Source organism: Pelecanus crispus, chromosome 6, assembly GCF_030463565.1.
Source record: "Pelecanus crispus isolate bPelCri1 chromosome 6, bPelCri1.pri, whole genome shotgun sequence".
NCBI lineage: Eukaryota > Metazoa > Chordata > Aves > Pelecaniformes > Pelecanidae > Pelecanus > Pelecanus crispus.
In genome coordinates this window covers 32,485,223-32,510,668 of record NC_134648.1, presented here as the reverse complement: position 1 = coordinate 32,510,668, position 25,446 = coordinate 32,485,223, and the positions used below count along the sequence as shown (strand labels likewise).

At 38.8% G+C, this 25,446-nt stretch overlaps 1 protein-coding gene across 1 annotated transcript in view; it reads left to right on the top strand.

Annotated features, from left to right (window-relative positions):
• The window catches only part of ZNF106 (zinc finger protein 106), a 32,136-nt gene extending 9,119 nt beyond the window's left edge, over window positions 1-23,017 (top strand). Inside the window, 18 exon segments of the mRNA XM_075712120.1 lie at window positions 1,006-3,105; window positions 3,914-4,538; window positions 5,443-5,512; window positions 7,311-7,465; window positions 7,560-7,620; window positions 7,933-8,274; window positions 12,215-12,730; window positions 13,081-13,170; window positions 13,671-13,816; window positions 14,134-14,268; window positions 15,165-15,281; window positions 16,127-16,318; window positions 17,408-17,470; window positions 18,480-18,599; window positions 19,061-19,132; window positions 20,645-20,716; window positions 21,346-21,492; window positions 22,559-23,017. Of these exon segments, the coding sequence (XP_075568235.1) occupies window positions 1,006-3,105; window positions 3,914-4,538; window positions 5,443-5,512; window positions 7,311-7,465; window positions 7,560-7,620; window positions 7,933-8,274; window positions 12,215-12,730; window positions 13,081-13,170; window positions 13,671-13,816; window positions 14,134-14,268; window positions 15,165-15,281; window positions 16,127-16,318; window positions 17,408-17,470; window positions 18,480-18,599; window positions 19,061-19,132; window positions 20,645-20,716; window positions 21,346-21,492; window positions 22,559-22,615 (5,080 nt within the window). The 3' untranslated portion in view covers window positions 22,616-23,017.
• Window positions 23,018-25,446: the final 2,429 nt, after the last annotated feature.

The window sequence follows — 25,446 nt, the reverse complement described above, 5'->3', positions numbered from 1 at the left end:
ATTTTCAGTTTACCCAAATCAATTGTTTTTGAGCAGTAGTGTGAAAGTTTCCTGTCTTGCTTGTCCAAGGATCTAGAATTAATGTATTCCTGTAATGTCAAAAAGAAGCATTTCTGTAATCAGTTTTTGGAAAAACTTTTAATAAAAACTCGTCGTTTGATAGAATATATACTTAGAATGTTTAGACTGCTGACCCTGGGAATAATGTTGTAGCGTTTATCTTTAAATGTACATGTGATAATTTACCACGTGTTCATGATAAATTGCCAAGCACAAGTACCATCCAAAGGGCAGTAGATAGTGCTTCTGGGACGCTCATACAGGCTCAGCATTGCATACTGTGGATTGTTTGAGTCTGTTGGTTTAAACAAGAAAAAATATTTTTGTATCTGAGGTACAACTTCTGTGGATGTTTTACATCTGTGTTTTAACTTAAGCTTTGTAAATTGAGACATGATCTCAGTTGTTCTCTCCAGTAACTAGAATAACTGCTTTTCTCAGCCTAACTTTCCTTCTATTTTGTGTCAATTCACTCTAGTTACTCCATCTCATACCAATAGTGTTCAGAAAAAATAATTATCTTACTGCTAATGAATTTTTCATCTACCAAGATTACTCAAATTACAAAGACTATACAACAGAACAAAGCTTTCTTTTAGTTTGTTTCTTATTAGTGCAATAACTAGTAAATAGAAAGGAATATTGTTTTCTGAGTTAAACAGAAATATTTAAGAATTAGTCTATTGAACTCTCCCTGCACCAAATCAGTTGTTCTTATAAGAACAATTTTTGAAATATTATATTTAAGTAAAGGTACAACATCAGTTTTGAAAGTCAAACACTACAGAAGCCTGAACAGTAAAGCAGCTAAAGAAGTTATCTCTGTTTCTTTCTGCTAAAAAAAAAAGTTTTCTTCCCAGTGCAAATAAAATGCATGAGGCTTGTGTGCTGTTGGATTTCAATGGAATGGCATCAGAATTTGTATTTTTCTCATTTGTTTTATAGGCAAGCTGAACCAAGCTGTGCAAACCAAGAGTTAGAATGTGATGATAGGAGATCACAGAGAAGGAGAGAAGAAAGAGCCACTTACAAGGAAAGAGAAGCTTATGATCAGTCATCGTGGCATCATCATAATGCATCGCAAAGGGACTGGAAGTGGGAAAAGGATGATTATATTAGTCCTAGACAAGGCAAATTTTCACACTCTCAGAGGAACCTTAGTATAAACAGACATTCAGGTGGCCCAAGGGGACGCTCTGGGTGGCACCAAAATGTTTCAGGAAGCTCTTCAAATCGGCATAACTATGGGAATTCTGGAAATGTTTGGCATCCAAGTGGGCGGGGAGGAGGAACATCAAATTGGCACCACAGTGCAAGGGAGAGAAATTCTACTTGGCACTCAGAAGGAACAGGTCATTTTTCTAGCTGGAATTCCAAGAGTTATGGAGGAAACTGGAAATCCAGTCCTCATGGTGCAAATGGCTGGAATTTTGGAAGTTCAGGAGATACATATTCGGTAGAGCCAACTAAATATAATAAGGAAAGATATGCATGGCAGCGACAGGAGAAAGACATTGATGTTCCGCCATATAGAGATCGAAAAAATAGGAGTGACTTGCTTGATTTTACGAGTGATAAACTTCCTTCTGAGGGGGCATTGGATTTCGGTACATCAAAGCAACCAGAAAGCAAAACTTCGAGAGCCAGTGGAAAAAGTGGCAGTCCTTCCAGAGATAAAACGTATCGCTGGACTCCCTACCCATCCCAGAAAGCTGCAGAGCAGCAACCACGGTCTGAAGATAACGTTTCTAAAACTCCAGATAAAAAGGATTCTTTATTTATGCCTCTTACTGATTCATCAATGAAAGGAAAAACTTGTGAAGGTAATGTTAGCCTTTCAAAACCTAAAAAACAGGAAGCATCTTCCCCTCCTAATGTAACTTCAGATCACCTTGATTCTTGCAAGGTAATGAAAGATTGTTCCAGTGGTGAAAAGCCTGACAAAGATGATGGCAGAAGTAATAGGATGCCATCAATAAAATCACCTCTTCTGAATATCACAGATAAGAAGTTATCTTCCCCAAAGCAAGACACAAACAGTCTCTTAAAAAATCTCAAGCTTCTGTTACCCTCAACTAGTGGTGAAGAGCAGAATCATTTGAATGCACTGAACTTGGAAACAAACAGTTTCTCCACTTCCACATCAAAGCTGCATGGAGTGTGTGCTGGTAACTTACAAGACAACAAAGATGTGCTTGGTAGCAATCTTGGAGAGCCTGTTAATAACCTGTGTGAAGCAGAGCAAAACCCCAAAGATGTTCAGTCCAACCATTCCTTACAAAATGCTCCCTTAAGCTCTTGCAAGGATACAAGTGACCAGAATAGCGAAGAAACTGGGAAAGCATCACCAAAGAACGAGTTCAGACTAGATTCATTAGAAGATGTGAGCGATGATGATTTAATGGGAAGTGACAAGTCAGAAGCAAGAGTTGAAAAGTTGGGTTCTTCTGTTAGTTCTTGTTTACCCTGTGACACTCCAGAAGGTAAATCTGCCACTTCTGAAAAGGAAGATGATGAAAAACCAGCTGCTTCAAGTATTGCTTCTGCTGATCTAAAAGATTCTACGTTTCAGATGGAATCCACAGTTTCTCCATCAAGCTGTCAAGACCATTTGCATGTGGATTTGAAAACCTCCTCACAGAATGGAGAAGGGGATGAGGAGCGTGTCAAGTCACATGATCACTTTGAAATGGAAGGTTTTGAAAATCCTTCAGATCATGAGCTGCAAAAAGGAGGAAGCCAGTCACTAGGCCTCCTCCTTCCTGATTTAAGCAAACTGGGCCTCCCTGCCTCTCTGCAAAGAGACCTGACACGACATATTAGTCTGAAGAGCAAAGTTGGGACACATCTTCCAGAGCCCAATCTCAATAATGCACGGCGCATTCGGAATGTGAGCGGCCATCGGAGAAGCGAGACTGAGAAGGAATCGGGGCTTAAACCCACCCTCAGGCAGATTCTTAGTGCTTCCCGGCGAAATGTAAACTGGGATCAAGTCATCCAGCAGGTAACTAAGAAGAAACAGGAACTTGGCAAAGGTTTACCAAGGTTGGTAGCTTTCAGATCTAACCATGCCTTTCTGTGTATGTGTTGAGGGGGGAGGGTTGTTTTTCTCCAAATCTGAAATGAATTCCAGAATTGAAGGCTTCACAATGAAGCTTGCTATACCACGATCCTTTGCATATACAAATAATTTTGAGTATGATTGCTTGCTGCTGTGGATGTCTATCCGTAGGTAAGTAATAGTAAAGATAGAAAAGATTCTGATCAGTTCATAATAATTGCTTAGTTTCTGAATATGGACATTAGCAATGTATTTGCTTTTCAAGTTCTAGTAAGTGGAAGAATGTAAAAATGCAATCAGGATGTGAACAATGCTGTGACAGTTGCTTATTTCTTCATTAATTCAGGAGTACAAGACATGGTTGCATTGCTGCAGGCAGAATAAATGCTTCCTCTTCATTCGTTAATCTTTTAATCTGATATGCAGTTTGGTTTTGTGTTTAGAGGAAGCAATTATACAATACTTCACTTTGGAAACTTTCTTTAAACCTGAAGTTATTGAACTGTCTTGAAAAGATGTCATATTTGCTTATTCCAAACTTGGTTTGGACTAATTATAACAACATGATTTCTGCCTTGGAAATCATGCTGTCAGTTCTTAGCCACTAAATCTAATTTTGTGGTACACAAAAGATATTCCAGTGCCAGTTGAGACAGAAAGCACAGAATACTAGTGTAATGAGTTGCCAGATCTCTTAAAGCAGTAATGTGCATTTGGGGCAGGGGGAAGCTTTTTTCTAGATTTAGCTGGCTTGTTACATGTGTATTTATTTTTCTTTTTATCTTGTTAAAGGTTTGGCATAGAAATGGTGCCTCTTGTTCAAAATGAGCAAGAGGGTCTAGAGCTCGGTGAAGAATCTGATTTGTCTGCTCTGGAAGGATTCCAGTGGGAAGGGATTTCCTTAGCAGTGCCTGGCTCAGCCAGAAAACGTAGCTTTTCTGAAAGCAGTGTCATTGCAGACAGAAATCCTTCTGCTTATAGCTTCTTCAGTGAACAAGCCAAAATAAAAGAAAATGGGCAAAGACAAATAATTGCAGCCAGCCACTCGCATCACGTAACATCTGGGTATGAGGCATGCACTGACATTGAGGCTGACTTGAAACAGGAGACATCTTCTCTTCCTTTGTCACCATTTATGTCTGAAAGAACTGAGACTAATGGAAGGAGACACAGCCTACAGGACACCTCTGAGGTCACAGGCCTCACAAAACAAGACCAGGAGAGCCCAGAGAAGAGAACACCTCTTCTTGAAAAACAAAATGTACTAGAAATTTCAGAAGAAAATAATCCAGCTTCAAATAATGCTTCACTTCTTGCGGTTTCTAACAACATAGATGCAGCTACAGACAGTAGCTGCACATCTGGTACTGAGCAGAATGACAGCCAAGGAATTGGAAAGAAACGAAGAGCAACTGGAGTAAGTGTGCAACTTTGTCCAGCTTTGGTGCGCTAAAAATGTTTTTTCCCTATCAGTGGTCATTCAACCTTGGAATGAGCTCTGCAAGGAGGACTTTCTCCATTTGATTGTCTTGTACCTTGATAGCCTCAAACTAATTTTCTTGTTTGACGTAATTTTCTTTAAGAAATCTTTTCCATTTCTGCCTTTCTAGTGCAGGACTTTGGCTTAATCTTTTTTAATGAGTAGGAATGGCAAATGCTCTTTAATTTTGATTTGGTAACTGGCATGCTATGCTGGTAAATGAGAGCTATTAAAATATTTCTGTGGAAGTACTTGGTGGTGTAGCAAGGATCTTAGTATTTTAAAACTTAAATGGAAACTAGGCTGTAGCAGAAATCTGTTTTCCTTAGATGTTCCTGGTTTTATGGTCAAGCAAGGAAAGACAACCCTTTTTACAAAATCATATACTTAAAATGATATCCTTAAATCTGAATTTGTTTCACTGTCCTGTCTTGGACTTACCCAAAGGGAAAAAAAATTTTCTGATCAAAATTCTCAGAATGGTTTTGTTATATGCAGAAGTGATAATTTTAATTCCTCACTGATTTAATCCTCTAGACCGTCAACTAAGACTGTAGAGCAGAAAATCTGACCCAACTGTGGTCTTAAACATCTGAGCAAGTAGAAGTATGTCAGCTTATGTAATATTTCTTCCTCGTTGAGATGAAAAAATGTCTCTCATGTTGTTGCCCTCCCTCTTTTAAGGGCAGAGGGGAGGACAAGTTACACAAGAAAGTGCAAAATTAATTTTATATTCTTCTCTGTGGGTACAAGTAATGGTTGAAAAGACAATGGATGTTTGACTTTTTGATTCAAGCAAAATTGCTCTTGCAACTTTTTTAATAAATGATTTTATCTGCAGGAGGGATCTTCTCCTGAAATCCCTAGTCTAGAAAGAAAGAATAAGAGAAGGAAAATCAAAGGTAAAAAAGGTGAGTGAGTATCATACGTGTGTGCATCTGGTATAGAGGTTGTAAATACCTAGTAGGATTTTGACTTGGCCGAAATGGTAGTTCCTTAATGTTACTTTGGCTCTTCTTGGGCTCTTACTGAAGATCATAGGATGGACTGCTCTCAGGTCTGCAACACATTCTTCTCTGAAGAGTGCCATCTTAATTTGTCTGAAGTTATTTCAAAGAGAAGGCTTCGTGCCCCTTTTCTGCCTGCAGTTCATGTTCCGAGTTGCACAGATGGGACCTCTGCTTTCCCCTGCTCAGGGAAGAGCGGTTTGTTGCCTCTTTGCATGGAAGTTCTGAAGGGAGAAGCACCCATTCACTCCCTTCTAATTCAGCCATGCAGCTTTCCCTTTCTACTTCTGGGTGGTCTTGCTGGAAAACTTGTACTCTGTGTAACTTGGGCTGTGTTCTGTTTTTGACATCTCTGGCAATACTTTTTATTTTTTGACTCCTTCTTCCCTGTCCTTAATGGAAATTAATGTGGAATGCCTCACTCGATCCGGCTCCTCATCAAAGAAAACTTATTCTGGCATTAGAGAGGTCTTTCTCAAACATGCCTAAAACATCCACATGACTGCATATCAAAATTAAGCATCTGTGTTTTAGGGAGAATGTTTTCTTTGGGAACTAAGTCACTGCATCACCATCTGGGAGCTTTGGGGTCCAGAAGATAGGTTTCAAATGTTCCATTTCTCTTTTTTTAATTATTTATTTATATTAACTTGTTGAGAATGCAGGGCAATTAATATAGATCTTCTTGTGGAAACTAATATTTCACTACTTGAAAAGGTGGGGGTTTTTATCAGCCTCTGTCTTCAGTGACTAGTGTCTATTACGGAGACTAGTAACACACTTGACTTAGTAAAATTTCTCTTCCCCATTACTTTGCTTCAGCATCATCATTATTGTAGTAAATCTACTAAAGGAAACTGTAACCTGAATGAAACTAAGCAGTGCACAAACTGAAACTTAATTTCCGTAATGCTAGAGGACTTTAGCAAGGAGTATAGGAGGATCTTTTACTGAGTACAGTGCTCAGAGACTTCATAGAGAACACTGAGTCTTCATAGAATAGTTTGGGTTGGAAGGGACCTTTAAAGGTCATCTAGTCCAACACCCCTGCAATGAGCAGGGACATCTTCAACTAGATCAGGTTGCTCAAAGCTCCATCCAACCTGACCTTGAATATTTCCAGGGATGGAGCATCTACCACCTCTCTAGGCAACCTATTCCACTCCTTCTCAAGAGACTGCAAACATGAGTCTCACAGCCCAAAATCATCCTGGATATTAAATGGGTTTTTTATCATTGGGTTCCTTTTCTCTTAAGCTGCCTTTCCTTGGCCTCTGGATTAACTGAAAATTTAAATCTTGTTTAACTTAAACTTGCCTTTGCCATTTTGGTTATGTTAATGGAAAGTGAGTATTTGTACTTTATGTACACGTGTACTTCGACAAAAGATCTTTGTGGAAGAGAATTACTTTGTTCAACTAAATTAAATCAGTGCTGGCAAAGCTATGATGGAAATAAAGTTGCTAGAGTCAAGGCTGAGATCCTGTAAAGAGGAATACTTGATTTTGCTCTTCTTTCATGTAGATGTGACTATTCCTGTGCATAGATACTCCTTTTCAGCTTCGTGTATGACTATTGATGCTTGACCTGATTTGTGTAATTTTTACATTCTGAGGTGGTAGTATTTATTGAGATATCATGTGTAAAGTGTTTTAATGTATTGTCAAGTACAATTATACTCTACATTTCGTTTCTTTTTCAGAACGTTCTCAGGTAGACCAGTTGTTGGCTATTTCGCTGAGGGAAGAAGAGTTAAGCAAGTCCCTGCACAGTGTGGACAGCAGTCTCTTGCAGGCTAGGGCTGCCCTGCAGGCTGCATATGTTGAGGTTCAACGGTTCCTTGTATTAAAGCAACAGGTAACAGTGGGCTTTTGAGACTGTCTGAACTAGAAGTTAGCAGCCTGAAAATCTGCCTTGAGTAGGACTGATGTAAACCTCAACTGTTTTGCAGATAACCATGGAAATGAGTACACTGAGAAGCCAAAGAATCCAGATCTTGCAGGGGCTACAAGGTATGAGATACCATAAAACTACAACAGTGGAATGCTGACTCTCATCTTTGAACTCAGCATCTTGCAAAAATTGCATTTAACTTGAATTCACTCATTTAAAATGTGGATTTAAATTGTAGGCTTTCAATATTGAAGTCTTTCTTGTTCAAGTGTGAGCTGTCGTCTTTGGTAGTGCCATCTAGTGGCCTTTTTACAAATTTTTCTCTTCCTTGTCTGTGTGTCCACAAGAAATGGGCTCTTGACTCCACTAAATTGTATTGTAAAATGTGAACGTTTTTGTTCTGTGTTTTTTTCTTCCTCTTTTGCCATTAGAAACGTATGAACCTTCTGAACTGTCAGAGCAACTTTCCTGCAGTGTCTTAAATGAGAGAAGAAATAGCAAATCTCAGATGGCAGCTGATTTAATTCCTGCAGGCTCCTACCTGCCTCTTTTGGACACTTTGTCTTCTTCTGTACCTCCACTGGGAGCTTCTGTTCATGTAAACATGCCGTCACCATTCCAGTCTTCTGGCATCACACCTGCTGCTCCTCCTGACTCCTCAGTACAAGTTAAACGAGAACCTCTGTCTCCAAAAGGCTCAGAAGAAAATGTGAATTCTGTACTCCAAACCTCTCCATGTGCTTCACGAGCAGAAGAGGTGGAGCAGAAGGATGGTATGTGTGGCTTCTCTTTGTTTTAAAAGAACTAGCTTTAAGAAAATAAGGAATTTTTTTTTCTTTTTCCCCCAGAAGAATGTAAGTTGGATCTGAAACCTGCAGCTTGTTGTGCAGGGCTGAACTCGCATTAACTTGTGTAGGACTTTGTCAACTTAATAGTCTTAGAAACTGGGACCTTCCTTAGAACACATCCAAATGGATTCCACGTTTTTGAAATTGTTAAGCACATGCAAATTGTAGTCATATGCACCTACAGGTTTCTAGTTTTTCTTTAAAAATAGAACAAACATGAATTTGAAGGTTACATCCTCTCAGAATAATTTAGTTAGTTAAAAAAAAAAAAAAAAAAAGAACAACCTTAAAACCTCCCCTGTAATTTTTGTCTTCTACTCTGCATCATTTAATGGGCATTGGTAGCTGAAAATCTGCCTACAAAGGAAAAACGCATGCCTGAAGGTCTTTTTCAAAGAATTACGACCAACTACATTAAGAGTATTCTGTGTTCTTCTTGGGCCCTGCTGGATAAGCACAAAGAGTATGATTTGTGATACTGACAATAACAACCCATCTTCTCCCCCTCTCAGTCTCTTAAATCCCACTGGTCTGGCGATGCTCATTCAAAGTTCATGCCATCTTATTTGTGATTTCAGTAAACAATTTACTGTAAGAAGGATGTTAAGCACTGTTCACTCCTGTGCGGGCAGTGAGAGTGAGTAGGGGAGGGCTACCAATGAAGGTATGCGTTCACTTTTGTCTGGAGGAGAAACCGCTGAATTAACTGAACTACTAATGTGAGAAGTACTGCTTCAGAAAAATGAGATCTTAATGGCTATAGCTGGAATTGCTAACTCTTTATTTAGACAATTTAAAACCCCTGAAACTCATGTACTATGGTCTGTGGTCAAACGCTTAAATGCTATCAGTGCTTTCCACTGCGGCTTGCTACTGTGACTGAAGGTACGAAAGTTGAAAAGCTCAATCATCCTTTACTTTCCTAAGAGCCTGTGAGGTCAAGCAGGGTGACTCTAAGGACAGTTGTTTGTCTGCCATAACAATGTCACCCAAACCCTTAACTTAGATAATTTGAGATAAAGATTCATAAGATCGATCCTCGTTAAAGATAGATATAGCCAACATGTTTTTTTTTCCTTCAACTGAAGTGGAAAATACTATTGGAAAAAGCCATGCTGTTCTACTTTTATAAGTGTATTTTTTCTCAAGCACAAGATAAGTGTTGGCTGAAATGAAGCTTAGACTTCTGTAAATACAAGACTTTGAAGGTTTTTTTACTTTTTTGCAGTTTGCTTCAGATGTAGAATTCTGTATAAATAGCGCTCTTTGTGCTTTTTAGTCACCATTACATTTCCTGTATTCCACTGTGTTATGTTACATTAAAGTAGTATTATGAATTTTGCTTCATCTCTTTTTGGAGGGTTTGACAGGGATTATGAAGCTCTAGAGGCATACACTAAAGTAAACTTGGGGGGGGGAGGGGGAGAATCAGCTTTTGTGTTTGTTTGCATTGTTAAGACTTAGGTTGTAGGAAGGCACTGCGTTTCCTTCACTTTCCCATTTTTATTTGTGTATGCCATTCTGTTATGGTTAAACATCAGTGAAGAGAGGTGTCATTTTTCTTTAATGTTAGAGTTGGAAAATTCAGAATAAAGATTCAGTCCTCACTAGCTGCAGTGGCATAAAGTGTCTTGCTTGCAGAATCTTCAGGCTTCATTGATGTCTGTGCAGGCACAACAGAAGCTGAAGAGGCGTTTTAGTTTTTTTCTCATAAAAATGAACCTTCAATGTATAGCTGTATTTATTACTTAAGTACTTCAAAAATGTCTTCGTCACACTAGCATATTTGTCAGTTTCCTACAAACTTATTTTTGACATATTAAAAGCAAGCATGTTCTTTTGATGTTTGTTTGTCAAATTAATGTGGTTTTGGTATTGATCAACTTCTGTATGTGCTACATTTAAAATGAGTGTCTGTCATCAAATGAATTCGGTAATTTGGGGGGAAAATAAGCATTTACCATCAGGTAAATTCTGTAACTTGGGGGAGAGGAATTCTCTCTGAGGGCAGACTGTCTGCTTTCTGGGGGTTGAACATCTGGCTTGTCAGCTCCCCTAGGAGGTCAGCTCAGCCTTGCTTTGAAGGAGCTGATGGCATTTGGTTTCCCCTAACTACCAGCAATCTCTCCCACCTGCAGAACTTAGTGATTCTGTTTTCTTGCACTACCATGGTGATTTCCTACTTCCTTTTCTAACACCTGCTGTAGTCCAAGTGCTGAGAAATAGTAACTTCTGGTTTTAGAAATTTCAGTTTAAGTTGTCAGTTACTCTTATTTTCCTCTTTGTTTTGTTTTTAAGTGACCAAGTTCCTTCCCTCCCCCTTCCTGTGGGAAATGAGGGATGCACAATGTTAGAGGTATATTCAGAATTTAAGGGTTTGTGTGCCTTCTTCCCAGTATAATTCAACACGGTAACTGTTTAAACCTCGTCTAAGCATTCATTTCTTCTATATAGAGGGTTTTCTAACAGGTTGCAGCTGTGTATGACAATTATGGGTTGGGGGAAAACCAGCTTTCCATTGATTTGCTTTAAATACGATATTCCTACAGTGTCAGCAGGTTCTAGTTTTATCTTGGAAGTTCCTATCTGAGGAGGGTGTGGGGTGAGATGTTCACATTTCAGCTGTCTATAGTTGGATGCGTAATTCTAAAGCATCAAATTTATACTGTGATGTGTTAGACAGTCCAACAGCTTTGTCTAAGCATTGCTGTGGGTTTAATTTGCTGGTTGCTTAAGAGACTGAAGCAGGGACGTGTTTCAAATACTGCCAGCTTCCCATTTGCGTTGAGGCATCCCACCCAATAAATGCACTGTAATAACTGAGCTTAAGACATCCTGTTCTGGATTGTAGTTATTGCAAATGCAACTGGGGGGTTTTAGGGTGTGGGAAACACAGCTGTGAGTTGCTTACCTGTGTTATTAGCCTGTCTCAGTTGCGAGGTTGGATTCATTTGTTCATATTAGCTTCAAATTAAAATGACAGAGAGTATGTTTACCCTGTGGCTTAGTCCACCACAGATGAACTAACAAAGCTTACCCTGATGGCTTATAGTGCTGCCATTCCCAGGATAGAAGGTACGATGCTGCAGAGTGGGTTGTGCATGACTTGGCTCCCTTGAGTTAGGTCCAGGTAACTTGGTAGAAAGAACTAATGCAGATGGGTTAAGGACAGGGTCTTCAAACTATGTCACTAAGCAGCTGAGACATATTAGGCATGCATTGGTTAATACCAGTACTACAGCAGTGGTGACAGCTGGTAAGGGAGCACACAGGGAAGGGTGGTAGCGTCTTAAGCTGACAATGTAGGATTCACCAAAGGTTGTTTGTCAGAACTTTAAAACCGTATAGTCAGCCAGCAACTTGAATGATGTGCCCCATTCCTTTGCTTCTGGATACACAGATAAACATTTTATTCACCAGCTATCTTTTTTAAAGGCTGGATAGCTGACTGAAATAGCAGATCTGCATGTGCACATAGCTTTCAGCATGTAGGAATATGTACTTTACATGCACAGCTAAGTATAAACAAAAAAATGCGGAGAAAGCAATTTTGCATAAATATTTATTGCTGTACAGATTGAATATAACACTAGTCTGTTTGCTTCAGAAGAGACCAACCAGAAGACTTCAGTGTATCCAGTTATCTCTGCAACCATATCCCTATCAGAGCTGGAAGCTTGTTTCCAACACACGAATCAAGATGTCCACAAGCCTGCTGCGGACCGGGGAAAGGCTGGACTTCCTGAGAACCTTTCTCCTCATTCACTGTCTGTTTTCAGCAAGAGAGAAGCAAATGATACAGTGACTGAAAGCTTTTTACTGGATCAGTGTAGCACTTCGCTTCCAAAGCATTCAGTCCTTCTAGAAACGCCAATGGATAAAACCTCCAAATTGTCAGCAGAACTGTCTGAGCAACAGACGGCAACCACTGTAGTCCCAGCAGAAAAAGGGAACAGGAGGAGGAGAAAGTTAAGGAAGAAGAAAAGTCTGAGGGCAGCCCACGTGCCAGAGAACAGTGATACAGAACAGGATATAATTGACTCTAAGCCTGTCCGGAAAGTCAAGGGTGGAAAGGTTCCTAAAGGAGAAAAAGTTACTACATCCACTCCTCCAAGACAGGAGGATGGAGCTGCTGCTCAAACAGCAAGAAACAAAGATGAGAATGACAGTGATGCTTCCCTGGAACTAGTGGAAGTTCCAGCACCCCAGTGTGAGGTGGTCAACGTTGGTTCATCCGAGTCAGGAGATGAGAAACCAGACAGTCCATCAAAGAGGGATTCACGCAGCTCTGTGGATCAAGCAGTCATAGAAGCATCTTGCTCTGGTTATGATGAAGTGAGCTCTACCAGTGAGATTGGCACAAAAAGAAGGTGAGATTATTGTAGATCTCTCAAAAGTAAAAGCATTAAACAATATTCATCAGGCCTCTCTTTTTTGTTTTCTTCACCCCCCATCCCCCCCCCCATTCAGAAAGTCTTACAACGTCAGTAACTTTTGATTTCATTCAGGAGTGAAATAAGAGGGAAAATGAAAATTGAATTTGCTTTTTTGGTCCAATAAATGAATGTGTCTTGTTACGGACTAATTTCTCCAATATAAGAACAAGGCTGCCCTCCACAGAAAGTTTGTTTTTGAGCTTATCTGTTACAGCCTATTTTCTACTAAGTGCAGACTCTTGTATTCTGGAGTATTATTTACACCAATATTTTGTCTGACAATGAACATGCAAAGTCCAATCTCGCTACTCTTTATTTCTGTGTTACAGCGTGGCTGAGACGCAGACTTCCATATCATCACTAAGAGGATCAAAGAACTCATCAGGTATATCTTTTAAGCTTTTTGTCTGATACTTTGTGTATAGTATCTTGCAGGACTTTGAGTTAAGTCTCGATCAAACTGCTTCCAGAGGGGAATTTTGCCCTGAAGATAAAAATCTGCACTAAAAACTGAAGTGGGAAATGATGCATACTCACTTATGTCATCCTTCATTGAATGCTTTGTGCCTTGACCCTTCCACATCCCCCTGCCCCCTCCCACACGAACACTTCTGCTCCACAGTCTCTGTAGAGCTGTAGGACAAACAATAATACAATCCTTTTGCTATTTTAAAGATCTTTCTGGATTTAACATCGTATAAAAGTCTGTCTGGCATTTTATATTGCCTTCTGCCACTCACAGGCTCCAGCTGGGACCCACAATGAAATCTGACTTTAAGGTGCTGAGCCAACAAAATAGTTCTGCTGTTTGGTGATACAAGCAACAGTAGCATGTTTGCCTGAGTGTGTTCACATAATCAAAGCACATGTGTCTCTGTCCTACAGAAGTGTCTTCGGAGCCAGGTGAAGATGAAGAACCTACAGAGGGAAGCTTTGAGGGACACCTGGCTGCTGTGAATGCTATTCAGATTTTTGGGAATTTGTTGTATACTTGCTCAGCAGATAAAACTGTTTGTGCCTACAATCTGGTTGTAAGTAAGGTTGTGGGAATGGTGTTATATTAATTGCAGTCACAAGGTTGCAGTTCTGGTTTTGTAAAGCCTTATTAAGTAGTTAAGGAAGCAGTTGCTTTTTCGAGCACTTAATTTTTTTTTTTTTATTCTGTTCTGTTCTTCAAACCTCTCTTCTCCCTTTCCCCAACCCCTTTGTCCTATGAGAGAGGGTAAGGGGAGATAGATTGCTCCATGTGTCCTGCTTTTGTTAGCTGTTCTACCCTAGTCTGTCAGGCACAGATCCCAAGAGACGTTATGGGCCTTTATGTTGACAGACCCTATGCTTTCCTTTTTAGAGCAGAAAGTGTGTGGCCATCTTTGAAGGACATAATTCAAAAGTGAACTGCCTCCTGGTCACTCAGACAAATGGGAAGAATGCTGCACTCTACACTGGCTCAAGCGACCACACTATCAACTGTTACAATATCAAGGTACTTAAACTCCGAGTTGATTAACATGTACTGCTTTTTTATGAAGTGTTTCTTTGCAAATAGAAATGAAAGAAGCCTTTTAAACCCATATGAGCTGGACATGAGCCTCACTTCATACCTCATTAGAGTGGAGCAGGAAAAAAAACCCAAACCAAACAGCAAACCATGAAGTGATTTACTACCGTAATCTTTTGGCTAGCTTGTCAGCAGAGTTCTTGCCAGAAGAGTACGATTGGATCCAGAATTGTGGGAACACCAAAGTGCAGGATGGTTGTCTGGCCATGAATATCGTATTGGTCTTGCTGTATTTCTAACTCCATTGCTTATGGAAGGCGCTGCTCTCTTTGTAGAGCACCTATAGAGAGAACAGGTATCTATTATTCTGAAGGCAGGTGGAAAAGCAGACTGAGACTTCCTGAAGCTGGACTTCTAAGGATAAAGGATAGAAACGCTCATCCAACCTGTGGCTTGAAGGCCTAGAAAGCAAATACCTGCTTCAGGGGGCAAACTGCCAGAGGTTTTTGACTCTTAAGCTGATGATTCATGGCACTTCCCTATGGAAGACTTCATGGGCATTCTTCAAACTCAAGCATGTAACAGGGTATTTTTTATATATATATGTAGTCTGTAGTCTAGACTTCTATATACATTAGAGGTTGTGACTAGAATAAAGCTTTTATAACTGGTTGCTGAAGTACAGTCAAATCTCAAAGATAGGAGTGAGCTGATTAAAACTGGGATTGAACTGCCATGTGACACCAGATTTTCAGATGTTTTTCTCCAGCTCTGTTGGTTCAAAAAATGCAGCTTGTAGGTGAAAATCATCATTCACTTCAGGCTTTTTTTTCTGAATTGTTTTCAGTTAATGAAAAGCTTTAAATACTTTCTATTGCCAGACCAGAGAGTGCATGGAACAGTTTAAATTGGAAGATCGGGTGCTCTGTTTACACAGTAGATGGCGGATCCTTTATGCAGGCCTTGCAAATGGCAGCGTGGTTACTTTCAGCATAAAGGTCAGTTTGTTTAAATATTGGCACTTAAAAGCCTGTTGCAATGCTGTTTCTCTCCACTTTGTGTTTCTTCCCATTCTTTCTCTTGAGTAATAAGCATATTTGTAATTAAAGTATTTTGGTGTAAAAGGTCAGTGTTAGCCCATTTTGGTCCTTTATTTTGTCAGTGCATGATGCTGTCCCATCTCCCATTCCTTCTGGTTACCTTTCAACTGCTGTATTGTCACGTTTTTCCTTAAGTTTCCACCTGGCCTACCAGTCATGTGACATGAGAGTTTTCTGACACAGTTGATTATTTGTGAATCCTCCTTTCTTGCCCATCAAAGTAGTGTGAGAGACTTAGACATGTTGCTGGTTTTGCCTGCTCCATTTGCAGTTATAGGAGAGATTCATTCACATGATTTTCTGGCAGAGGCTTGTTCAGCAGTTCCCATGATATTTAAAAGCAAATAAAAATCATTATTTAAGTAAATTATTTTTCTGATTATTCTTTTCATGGATCCTATACTAATTTCTCAAGTTTATCCTTACAAATTTATTCTGTTTTGCATTTTTCTCATAACACTATTTCCTCTCATTGTTCTAACTCGGAAGGAAGATTTACTGGACCTTTGCTAAATAATGAAATATTTTTTTAAAAGACAGAAAATCAAAGCCCAACATAAGGAGTTATTTCCTTGATTTGGAAACTTACTTGTTCAGGTGCAACTCTTACCACTGCTGAAATGGTGTGTTACTAAACTGAAGTCAGATGCTACGACAAGTACAACACAAAAAGGACTCAGTGGTCTAGTCAGTGTGATAGCGAAGTTTTAATTCTTAAATACCATTTTGTCCTCCCCCAACAGAACAACAAGCAGGTTGATACCTTTGAATGCCATGGCCCTAGAGCAGTGAGCTGTCTAGCCACAGCTCAGGAAGGAGCACGCAAGTTGTTGGTTGTGGGCTCCTACGACTGCACCATCAGCGTGCGAGATGCACGGAATGGGCTGCTTCTCAGAACCCTGGAAGGTCACAGCAAGACTATACTCTGCATGAAGGCAAGTCTCTCTGAAAATACATTTTTGACAAAGAATGCTTAAAATGGTGTGTTTTTTCTTCGTCATCTAATAGTGAGCAGACTGTGGTAGGAAATACAGGATTTCTTTGTTTTAAATGGTAAAACCTGAATCATTTGGTAGGAAAATTGTCTCTGGCTGGCTGCTGTAATCTCATGTTCCCAGCAAAACTGTGTGTATGTAGGAAGCACGTTTATTTCATGTTGTTAGAAGATTCAGGGAATCTTGAAATGTGAGTTTGCCAACAGAAGGAAAGTTGGGGAAAAAGTGAAGCTAGCTTTCACATACCATCATTGTACAAACCTCAGGGGAAACTGGAAAAAATGTAACTCTAGAGAAATATTCTTTTTTAATAGAAGAATTGCTATCACTTACAGGTTTCTGGCTCCTGAGATTACAAGCTGGAATATATGCTTGTCTGACTGCTTTGCTGTGACCACTGTTATGTAACAGATACAGGGATGGCTTCCATAAATTGTAGTTGTCACTTCAGATATTATGGTGCAGTGGCACAGTCTTTTTTGCCCTGTGGACTACCCTAGTCCTGCTTGTGTGGCAGCGTACTGTGGTCCCTTCTTGATCCATGATAGATCTATTAAGCTTCCTTTCTAGATTAGTACTTGTCAAGAGCACTGTCTTTCTTACGTGACCAGAATATAAGTGCACAGCACATCAAATATTTCCAGGAAACAATGGGCTTTACTGTGCATGTGCAGGGCAGCATTCTGTGTTCACTTTGCTTGGTCCTTGATCTGCTGCTGAGCTGTCCTTGCGAATAGTCCATAAGTGGAATGAGTTAGCCTGGTGGGCTGCAAGTTAACAGCTTCTGATGTCAATTGTGAAGTGTCAAAAGTCATTAGAAAAGCACAGTATGTTTTCTAGCTCTTATGTAAAGAGCTCGGTGCATGCTTTTTTTTTCCACACTCTCTTGATTTAATTTAAGACTGTCAAATTGAGGAAATATTACAGTGCAACTTTAAACTGAACAGTGTCTTATGTTTTGCTTGCCCATTTCCATATTTGTTACAAAAATAAAACTTCCTTTTTTTTTTTTTTTTTTTTTTTTGTAAGGTTGTGAATGATCTGGTATTCAGTGGCTCCAGTGATCAGTCTGTCCATGCCCACAACATTCATGTAAGTCTTGTATACAAAGTTGGAATGACTTTTGCTATTAAGGCAATGAATTCCTGTGCTATAAAGTCAGTATTTCCAGAATTTTTGACTGACTGGTGGGGCAGAATAGCTTCCAATAAAGGAAGGCATATGATCTTGTTAATGTGACTACGCACTATAGCTAACTAAGGAGGGATGCTGAGGATAAAATACCTTGGGAAGCATAAACATGCTGACTCTTGTCATATGATATGCAGTGCCTTTTTATCTGGGGATCTTGCTTTTGCAAATATTACTGCTGATAATGTGGAAAGGGTTCAGAGCAAAGCCATGTGAGATATTCTGGTGGGGAAAGAGTTTCTTTATTACAGGAAAAGCTTGAGCAACACAAACAGTGTTTCAAACTAGCTGGTTCAAAAGCTGTTACCCTGTCATGAATGCTTTGTCTCTAGCTTGCCACTCTCTTCCTCTTTTACACCATCTTTCCCCTGTGCTAGCAGAAGCATTCATGTAGCTATGCAATAAGTTAAATTAAGGAACTTATCAGAAGTAAATTTTAATTGACAAAAAAATTGTATATTTCTGTGTATTTAGCTAAATTTGCTCACTGATCCTTGTGGCTGCATAAATTCTGCTAGTACTAATAGCATAGTACTAGTTGTAGGATAGGTGGGAACATGTAACTAATGATGGAAAGAGAAGTAGACACTTTCATAGTGGCATGCATTTCTGTGGTACTGGAATGGCTCTGTGTTAACCTGGGCAAAGAAAAGGATGAGTAGTTTTGATCATGATCTAGAAGTGCCTTCACAGGAAACGGAAGTCTAATAAAGGGTGTTTCCATTTTTTGAGTAGAATCATAGAATCAGAATCGTAGAATCATTTAGGTTGGAAAAGACCCTTAAGATCATCAAGTCCAACCGTAGTGAGCATTGAAGCTAGCTACCCTATCTAGATTAGCTGAAACTGTTTTGGTTTGGTTTTTTTAAAAAAAAAAACACATATTTGCCTTTGCTTTTTCTTGACGCAGACTGGAGAGCTGGTACGGATCTATAAAGGCCATAACCATGCAGTAACGGTTGTGAACATTCTTGGGAAAGTGATGGTAACAGCATGTCTCGATAAATTTGTTCGTGTTTATGAACTACAGGTAAGAAAATAGGTGGTTACTAATGACATTTGCCTTCTATGTGTTAATTAATGATTCTGAAGTCAAATAGAAGGGATCTTTGTGCTTACTGGTCTCTGGCCCATCCATCTCTTTCCCATCACTCAGGATATATAGTTGTCTCACCAGCCAAAATACATGGGTTTTAAAGAATATAACCTAAACTATTATTTTAGAACCTTATAAGATAATGACAGCTCAGAAAAATGGGAAAATGTTAGTTTTGTTTGCTTGAAAGACCAAGTGCTTAGTTGGACAAAAATACTCACAGGAGTAATGTAAGCAAAAGTGAGCTTTCATGGTGGCTATGAAGTTTGGAATCCACCAGGGGAGTTTAACTGCTGCCCAGGAAATTGCTTTTGGAAACACTGTCATTTGCATGTCTGTGAAAAATGGCTATTGACTGTCATGCTATTAAAATGTTTGTTTCTGTTTCTTTCAAGTCGCACGACCGCTTGCAAGTCTATGGAGGCCACACAGATATGATTATGTGTATGACCATCCATAAGAGCATGGTAACTTCCTTCTTTTCACTGGTGTCAAAGAGAAGGTTGCAATTTCTACAGGCATATATGAGGCAGTTTGAATTTTTCAGATAATGAAATCAATCTGCTGTCTGACTAAGACAGAAGAACTCAGAAATGTCAGCCAAAAAATCAAGTTGCTGTAACAGCTTTGTATTTATGTAATCTTATTGTCCAGAGACAAATTACCTTCTAGCTTACTGTAGTCTTAAAACAATAGTTCTTTTCACAGTGATGACTGCAATGATGAGTCTAGAAATAGTAAAATATTCCCACTTCTCAAGCATCAGTCCTGTTTGGCTTTTAGTCAAGAGAGTCACACAGATGCTAGAGAAAAACGTCACCCACGGTCAAACCTCTAGTATCTTTGCTGGAACCTAAGCAATGATATGCAGTTGAGTTAGGTGCACAGATTTCTTCATGCATCTGCACTGCAAGATAGGTTTCAGAAGCACTTCTGCATAAGTAACTTGCTTAAAATAGTCATTAAAAGCACTTATTTGCCTGCATGTGTAGGAATTTGTTTGCAGACTTACTTTCAGATTGTAAAATAAGAGGTATAGTAATGATCTGTAATAACAGAAGAATCAAGTCTAACGGAACTGATCTCCTACTAATTGGAATACATACTGCCCAAGCTTCACTTCTCATGCAAGTGAGATGGAGAGCTAAGTGCACTCAGGCTTTGTGCTTACAGTCTGAGATTTGAACTGTCCCCCAGCAATAGTCTGTTTCAGGCATTCTCAAATCAAAGAATTGTTCAGGTGAAAAGCTTAGTGATGAGTGAAAGATGATATATCATTTTCTGTAGTAGTCTTAGTAGTAAAGTGTAGTTTCTTACACACAGCAGACTGGCTGCTATATCCTAGTGATGAATTTCCTAGAGACAAAAAGACTTGAACAAAAACAACAAATGAAATCTTCAGCTTGCAGAGTTTTTTGTATTATGTGAGGACTTTTTTTAATGATGAATGTTCTTTATGGGATTATGAGCATCTGACATCCTTTTCTTTCCAAAGGACAATTTTGTGTAGAGCATTTGCCTAACAAAAGTGGTTTTTAAGATGTCATTTTGCCTACCTTTTCAGTACCTCCATCAGTCGTCTTTTTCTGAAACTCTGATATTCTTCCTCTCCATCCCTTTTTGATATACATATAACTGGTTAAGTCCTGGAAATGTATTCAACTTGACATTTACACCTAAATATTTTTCACTTCAGGGGATAGTAACAGTATATTTTAAAGTTTTCTGAACTTCTACACACATGACACTGTCAATGATAGAAGTTACAGAAACATTTCTTATTAGTAGGTTTTTGTAAACTCTGAAGGCAAATCTTAAAAGCATTAGGTTAGACCCATTTTTTTAAATTTAGAAGCCTTGCGTGTTGGTGTTTTATTGTTGTTCATCTAATATACTCTAAAATTAAGCCTCCTTCAAAATTTGACTTCATTTATTTCTGTTATTCCCAGCTTGCCTATCTATAAATGTTTCTTTTACAGATCTACACTGGATGCTATGATGGCAGTGTCAGAGCTGTGAGGCTTAATCTGATGCAGAATTACCGATGCTGGGTAATGAGCAAAATGTTTTTAACCTTCCTTAGTTATTAGACTAATTTTATGGGGGTGGTCACTACTCAGTCTTGGATAGCTTGACCTTTAATTTATTACAATTCGGTAATATTTTTTAAATGTATATGTACATTTTAAATGTAAGTATATATCACCAGTTCCATTTTACATGGTCTTTAGTATATGTTTATGCTTTGGGGAAAGTCAGTAGTAGCATCTTAAATTATTTTTCTTTCTGGCAATTTTTAGATAGTGATATGTAACTGTTTAAAACCAAAACTTCAGCTGAGTGACATAGAAAAGCTGATTTAATCTGCTAAATAAGTTTAATTAAATTCCCAATGACTCTGTCTTGGGTAAGCTTAAATCTTGTAAAGACTTAGTTCCTCTGTTCCTCCTGCCATTCTTGCTGATGGTCTAGGCGGGGCTAGAGGTGGGAAGAATCTCTGTAAAGCTGTAATTAAAGGAATAGAGACCATTGAGAATGGAAATGGAATAAGAAGATTAAAAAGTTACAGGAGGTGGCATGTGTGTGAACAGTCTTGGTAGAATATTGTGAAGTTGCAAGAAGAAAAGCATTAGCTAAAATTCTTTTCACCTGGCTTATTCTGGCATGTTTTTTCTACCAGTGGCATGGATGTTCACTGATCTTCGGAGTTGTGGACCATCTGAAACAACACTTGCTAACTGACCACACCAACCCAAATTTTCAGACCCTAAAATGTCGTTGGAAGAACTGTGATGCTTTCTTTACTTCCAGGAAAGGTTCCAAGCAGGTATGTGGTTGAACTAACGTGGCTGTATTTGGTAGTGTAAAGTACTTTATATCACCACAGTTGTGGGACTTGATCCTATTTCTGTTAAAGGGCTAAATTCTTCTAGTCTTGACAGGCTTAACTGCATACAGTTACAGTTGTACAAGGCTAATACGGTTCAATTAAACCTTTGACAGATGAAGAGTGCAGCGGAGTATGATAACTTGAGATATGGTCAATTTAAAACAGTTTGATCCTAAAATGTTACAGGGAAGTAGTAAAATTCTTGAAATATTAGAAGAAATTTTGGTAACTATACTAAAGATGAAAAAGGAAAAAATTATTTTTAAGATGAACAACCATCAGTCTTGAAACAGATTTTTATCCTCTTAATTTTTATCTGTCACTAGCCCCCTTCATTGTTGTGGATGCTGATGCTGTTTATCTTTCACACGGGAATGGTTTTGCTAACAATCTTTAAAGAAGTAGAATGCATAAATCTCTGAGTAAATGTTAGCACAGATGGGGAAAAAAAATGAAGAAGACATAAGAGTTGGATGCCAGTTGGATTAAGTGATGTGGAAGGGGTTGGGGGGGTGAGTGGAAGGAAGGTTGTTACCTAGGGACTAGTTGGTAAAATCCACGTTTTACTCCTTGGCAATATAAACTACCTTCCTGTTGAATACTTTTCTAAATATGCAATGGAAGGAGGTTTCTTTGAGAACTAAGAAACAGAAGTAGAACCCTTAATTTCTCTTTAAGCACTGGCTTTGGATATGAGGTGTTTATTTGATATGCCCTTCTAGTCAGAAAGGAAGCTGGTTTTTATTTGCCTTGAATTATGTGGTATGTGAGATACTTTATGTGATCTTATAGCTTGGCATTAATTTCTTTTTGTTTGTTTGTTTGTTTAATTTTTTTTAGACACTGTAAGCCAAAAAAGGTATATTATCCCATATAATATCCAGAATGTCACTTTCACTGAGGCTTCAAGAATCTTTTGCAAATTTTTGTGGGTTTTTTGTGTTGGTTTGTTTGGGGTTTTTGTTTTTTTTTTTTTAAACTGACTTCTCTGGTTCTTTTCTAGGATGCTATAGGACACATTGAAAGACATGCTGAGGATGACAGCAGGATTGACTCATGAAGCTTTTCACCTCCCACATTGGGAAGTAATTTTATATGTCAGAATTATTCCAAATAACGTCAATTTCTTACTCCAGTCTTTCCTCTTTCTTTTCCCACTTCGAATGCAAATATGGAGTGGGGCTGGAATGCCTTGCTACAGAGACTGCAGATTGTGTTGCACTCTGTAGAAATAAGGCTGGTCAATTAAGACTTGGCCCAAATGGAAGATTCTTGCAAGTTTTTAATTCACTGACAGATAAGAATATTCCCTCCTCTTGACTGCCTTGTTTTTTTGTTGTTTGTTTTTTATGTTTGTTTGTTTTGGTTTTTAAGAAACCTAGTCTGAGAGTCTTGGAAGTCCAGAGGGGTGTTCAGAACTTAGACAGCAATAGGTGCTGGTGATTGCAAACTTCAGCTTGAAACCTGTTAAGTGTCTAAGATGTGTCTGGTTTTATGTTGTATCCAATTTTTTAGCTGATTTTAATAAAATTCTGCAAACCAGAATATCACAAATTCTGACAGTGTAGCCTGAATATCCAGTGTACATTTTGACTTTCTTCATAAAAGGAAAAGTATTTTATGGAGAACTGGAATAAATTAATTTTTTTAATGATAATTGTAACTTATTTTTTATTCCTTGTGTAAAAATTGCTATAACTGGCATAATATATACAGTGACAGACTGCCCTGAATACTGTACCTCCTGAGGTATTTTGTTTATTTGGAGGAAAGCAGTTATTTCTTGAGAGGTATGCCAGTAGCAGCAAAACAGCCAGAACAGTGGCTTCACTTATGTGCTTTGCAATCTTAGCCTTTTTAAATATAGGTCCTTACATACAAGAAAGAAATAAAGTGGTGTTAGCTTCTGTTTTAGTTAAATACCAGCATAACCACTGCTACCTTGATAGAACACCGTAGTTGGATTCCTGATTTTATTTGGAATCTTAGTGACTGAGCTTTGCAGTCCTGTATCTTCATGGCATAGCAAACTAAGAGAAATGCAAAGTCACTGCCTGTGTAAGTGCATCTACTTAGGTAGTATTTTGTTTCTGTTGCGAACTGGCTTAATTGGCTTGGGCTATATCAAGTTCACAAAAACTCGACTGGAAAGAATGGAGCAGGATTTTAAAACATTTTAAAGTCTGAAGTTCTCAAGCAGAAGCTGAGGATACAAAATGCATATCACATGTAAAAGTCTTGTTTCTGCTGATGCACAGAAGGTACTACAGAGAAGCCAGTGCAGAGGGGAAGACTCTTTCTACTTCTCAGGGTTCCTCTGCAGGTGTCCCTTGGGGTGAAAAACTTTACCCATTAAGTTCAGTGATATGTACTTCTTACATTTGCTATCCTCTCTCCCATAACAACACTAATTTAGCAAATAGTTCTCTTAAACAGTGAGACTAATCTAGCAAGGAGCTTTATGTTCACTTTTGCCTAACTTGCTGCTCAGGATAAAGAAAAGCAGAGGTTTCCTTAGACTGTAACAGAAGGTAAAGACAGCCCAGTATCAAAACTGAGCTCCTTATAAATTAATCCAGCGCTGTTCAAACAAACTGAATGTTCTGTTTTTACTGGGCATCTCTTTCACCACTACTTTGAGGCTTGGTATGCCAAGCATCGACCAAATAAGTTTTATAGCCTCATTCTTTGACTATAAAGAAGCTTTTTTAGGCCAAGTGATTGTGGGAGGCCCATGGATGTTCCACTCTGCCATCAAATCAAGGAACTTCAGGGACTTCTCTGAAGCACACTATTTTTGTATTGTCTTAGCAGACAAGCATAATTTCAATTGCTAGCCATTGATGATGTTTTGTGAGACGGGAGTAAAACAGGAATGAGATGCAGTAGCATCCTACTCCAAAGACATAGGAATCTCTGAGGTTCCAATGCTTTTGTGGTGATTTGTTTGGGTTTTTTTTATTAAGCTGTTTGTGGACAGGAAAAAAACCCAGTATGTGGCTCAGACCCCAGGCTGTTTAGAGGGTGTTTTTGTTTTGGTTTTTGGGGTGTGTGTTTGTGGTTTTGGGGTTTGGTGTTTTGGTGTTTTTTTTTTTTTCCCTTCCTTTCTGTGGTCTGTGGATGAAGCAATTTGAGAGACTCAAGTTCAGGGAAATCTCTGAGCAGTGTAAATGTGTTCTGATGCAGGCTGTATTGCTCTAGAGTCTCCAACAGTATTTGTTTTTTTCATGACCTAAAAGCAGAAGACTGCGTAATACTTAAACCATTTCCAAAATTATTGATGTTCAAGATTTTTCCTGGGTTTCTTTTGAACCACAATGAGGGAGCATGTAAAAGTGTGGCGTAAACAATGTGAACATCTCAAGCTGTCCTTCATGGACTGTGCTTGAAGTGAAGCTGTGGAGGTGTGTGTCCTGAGGACAAGCACGTGGAGTGATTGTAGCATTCTGAAAAACGGCATGTGAGAGTAGATTTTGTTACTTCTTCCTTGTGATTCTTCACATTCTTTCAGCTGCTTTCAGGAACGTGTAAAGATCTTTCTCACTAGGTGTTGCAACAAACACGGTTATTACACTTTATTTGCATTCCTGGTTGCTGTTGGGTTTATCTTTTCTAGTTGGTGGAAGCAGACTTCCTTTTTTTGTAGTCCATGACATTTCCTTATCTGTCTTTGAAAACAGTCCCCCTGAAAAGTCTGGACTTCTCAAATCCAGCTTTAGCTTTAGCAGTGGTGTCTTTTGCTACTTTGTAGCTTATTTCAGATAAGAATCTTAAAATGGATAAGAAGCAGGAAAATAACAGAGCTGCATGAGTGTTTATAAAATTTTGCTTCATAAATTAAAAACAGTTTTTCAAATTGCTCAGGGGTTCAGAGGAAAATGCTGTGCTGCT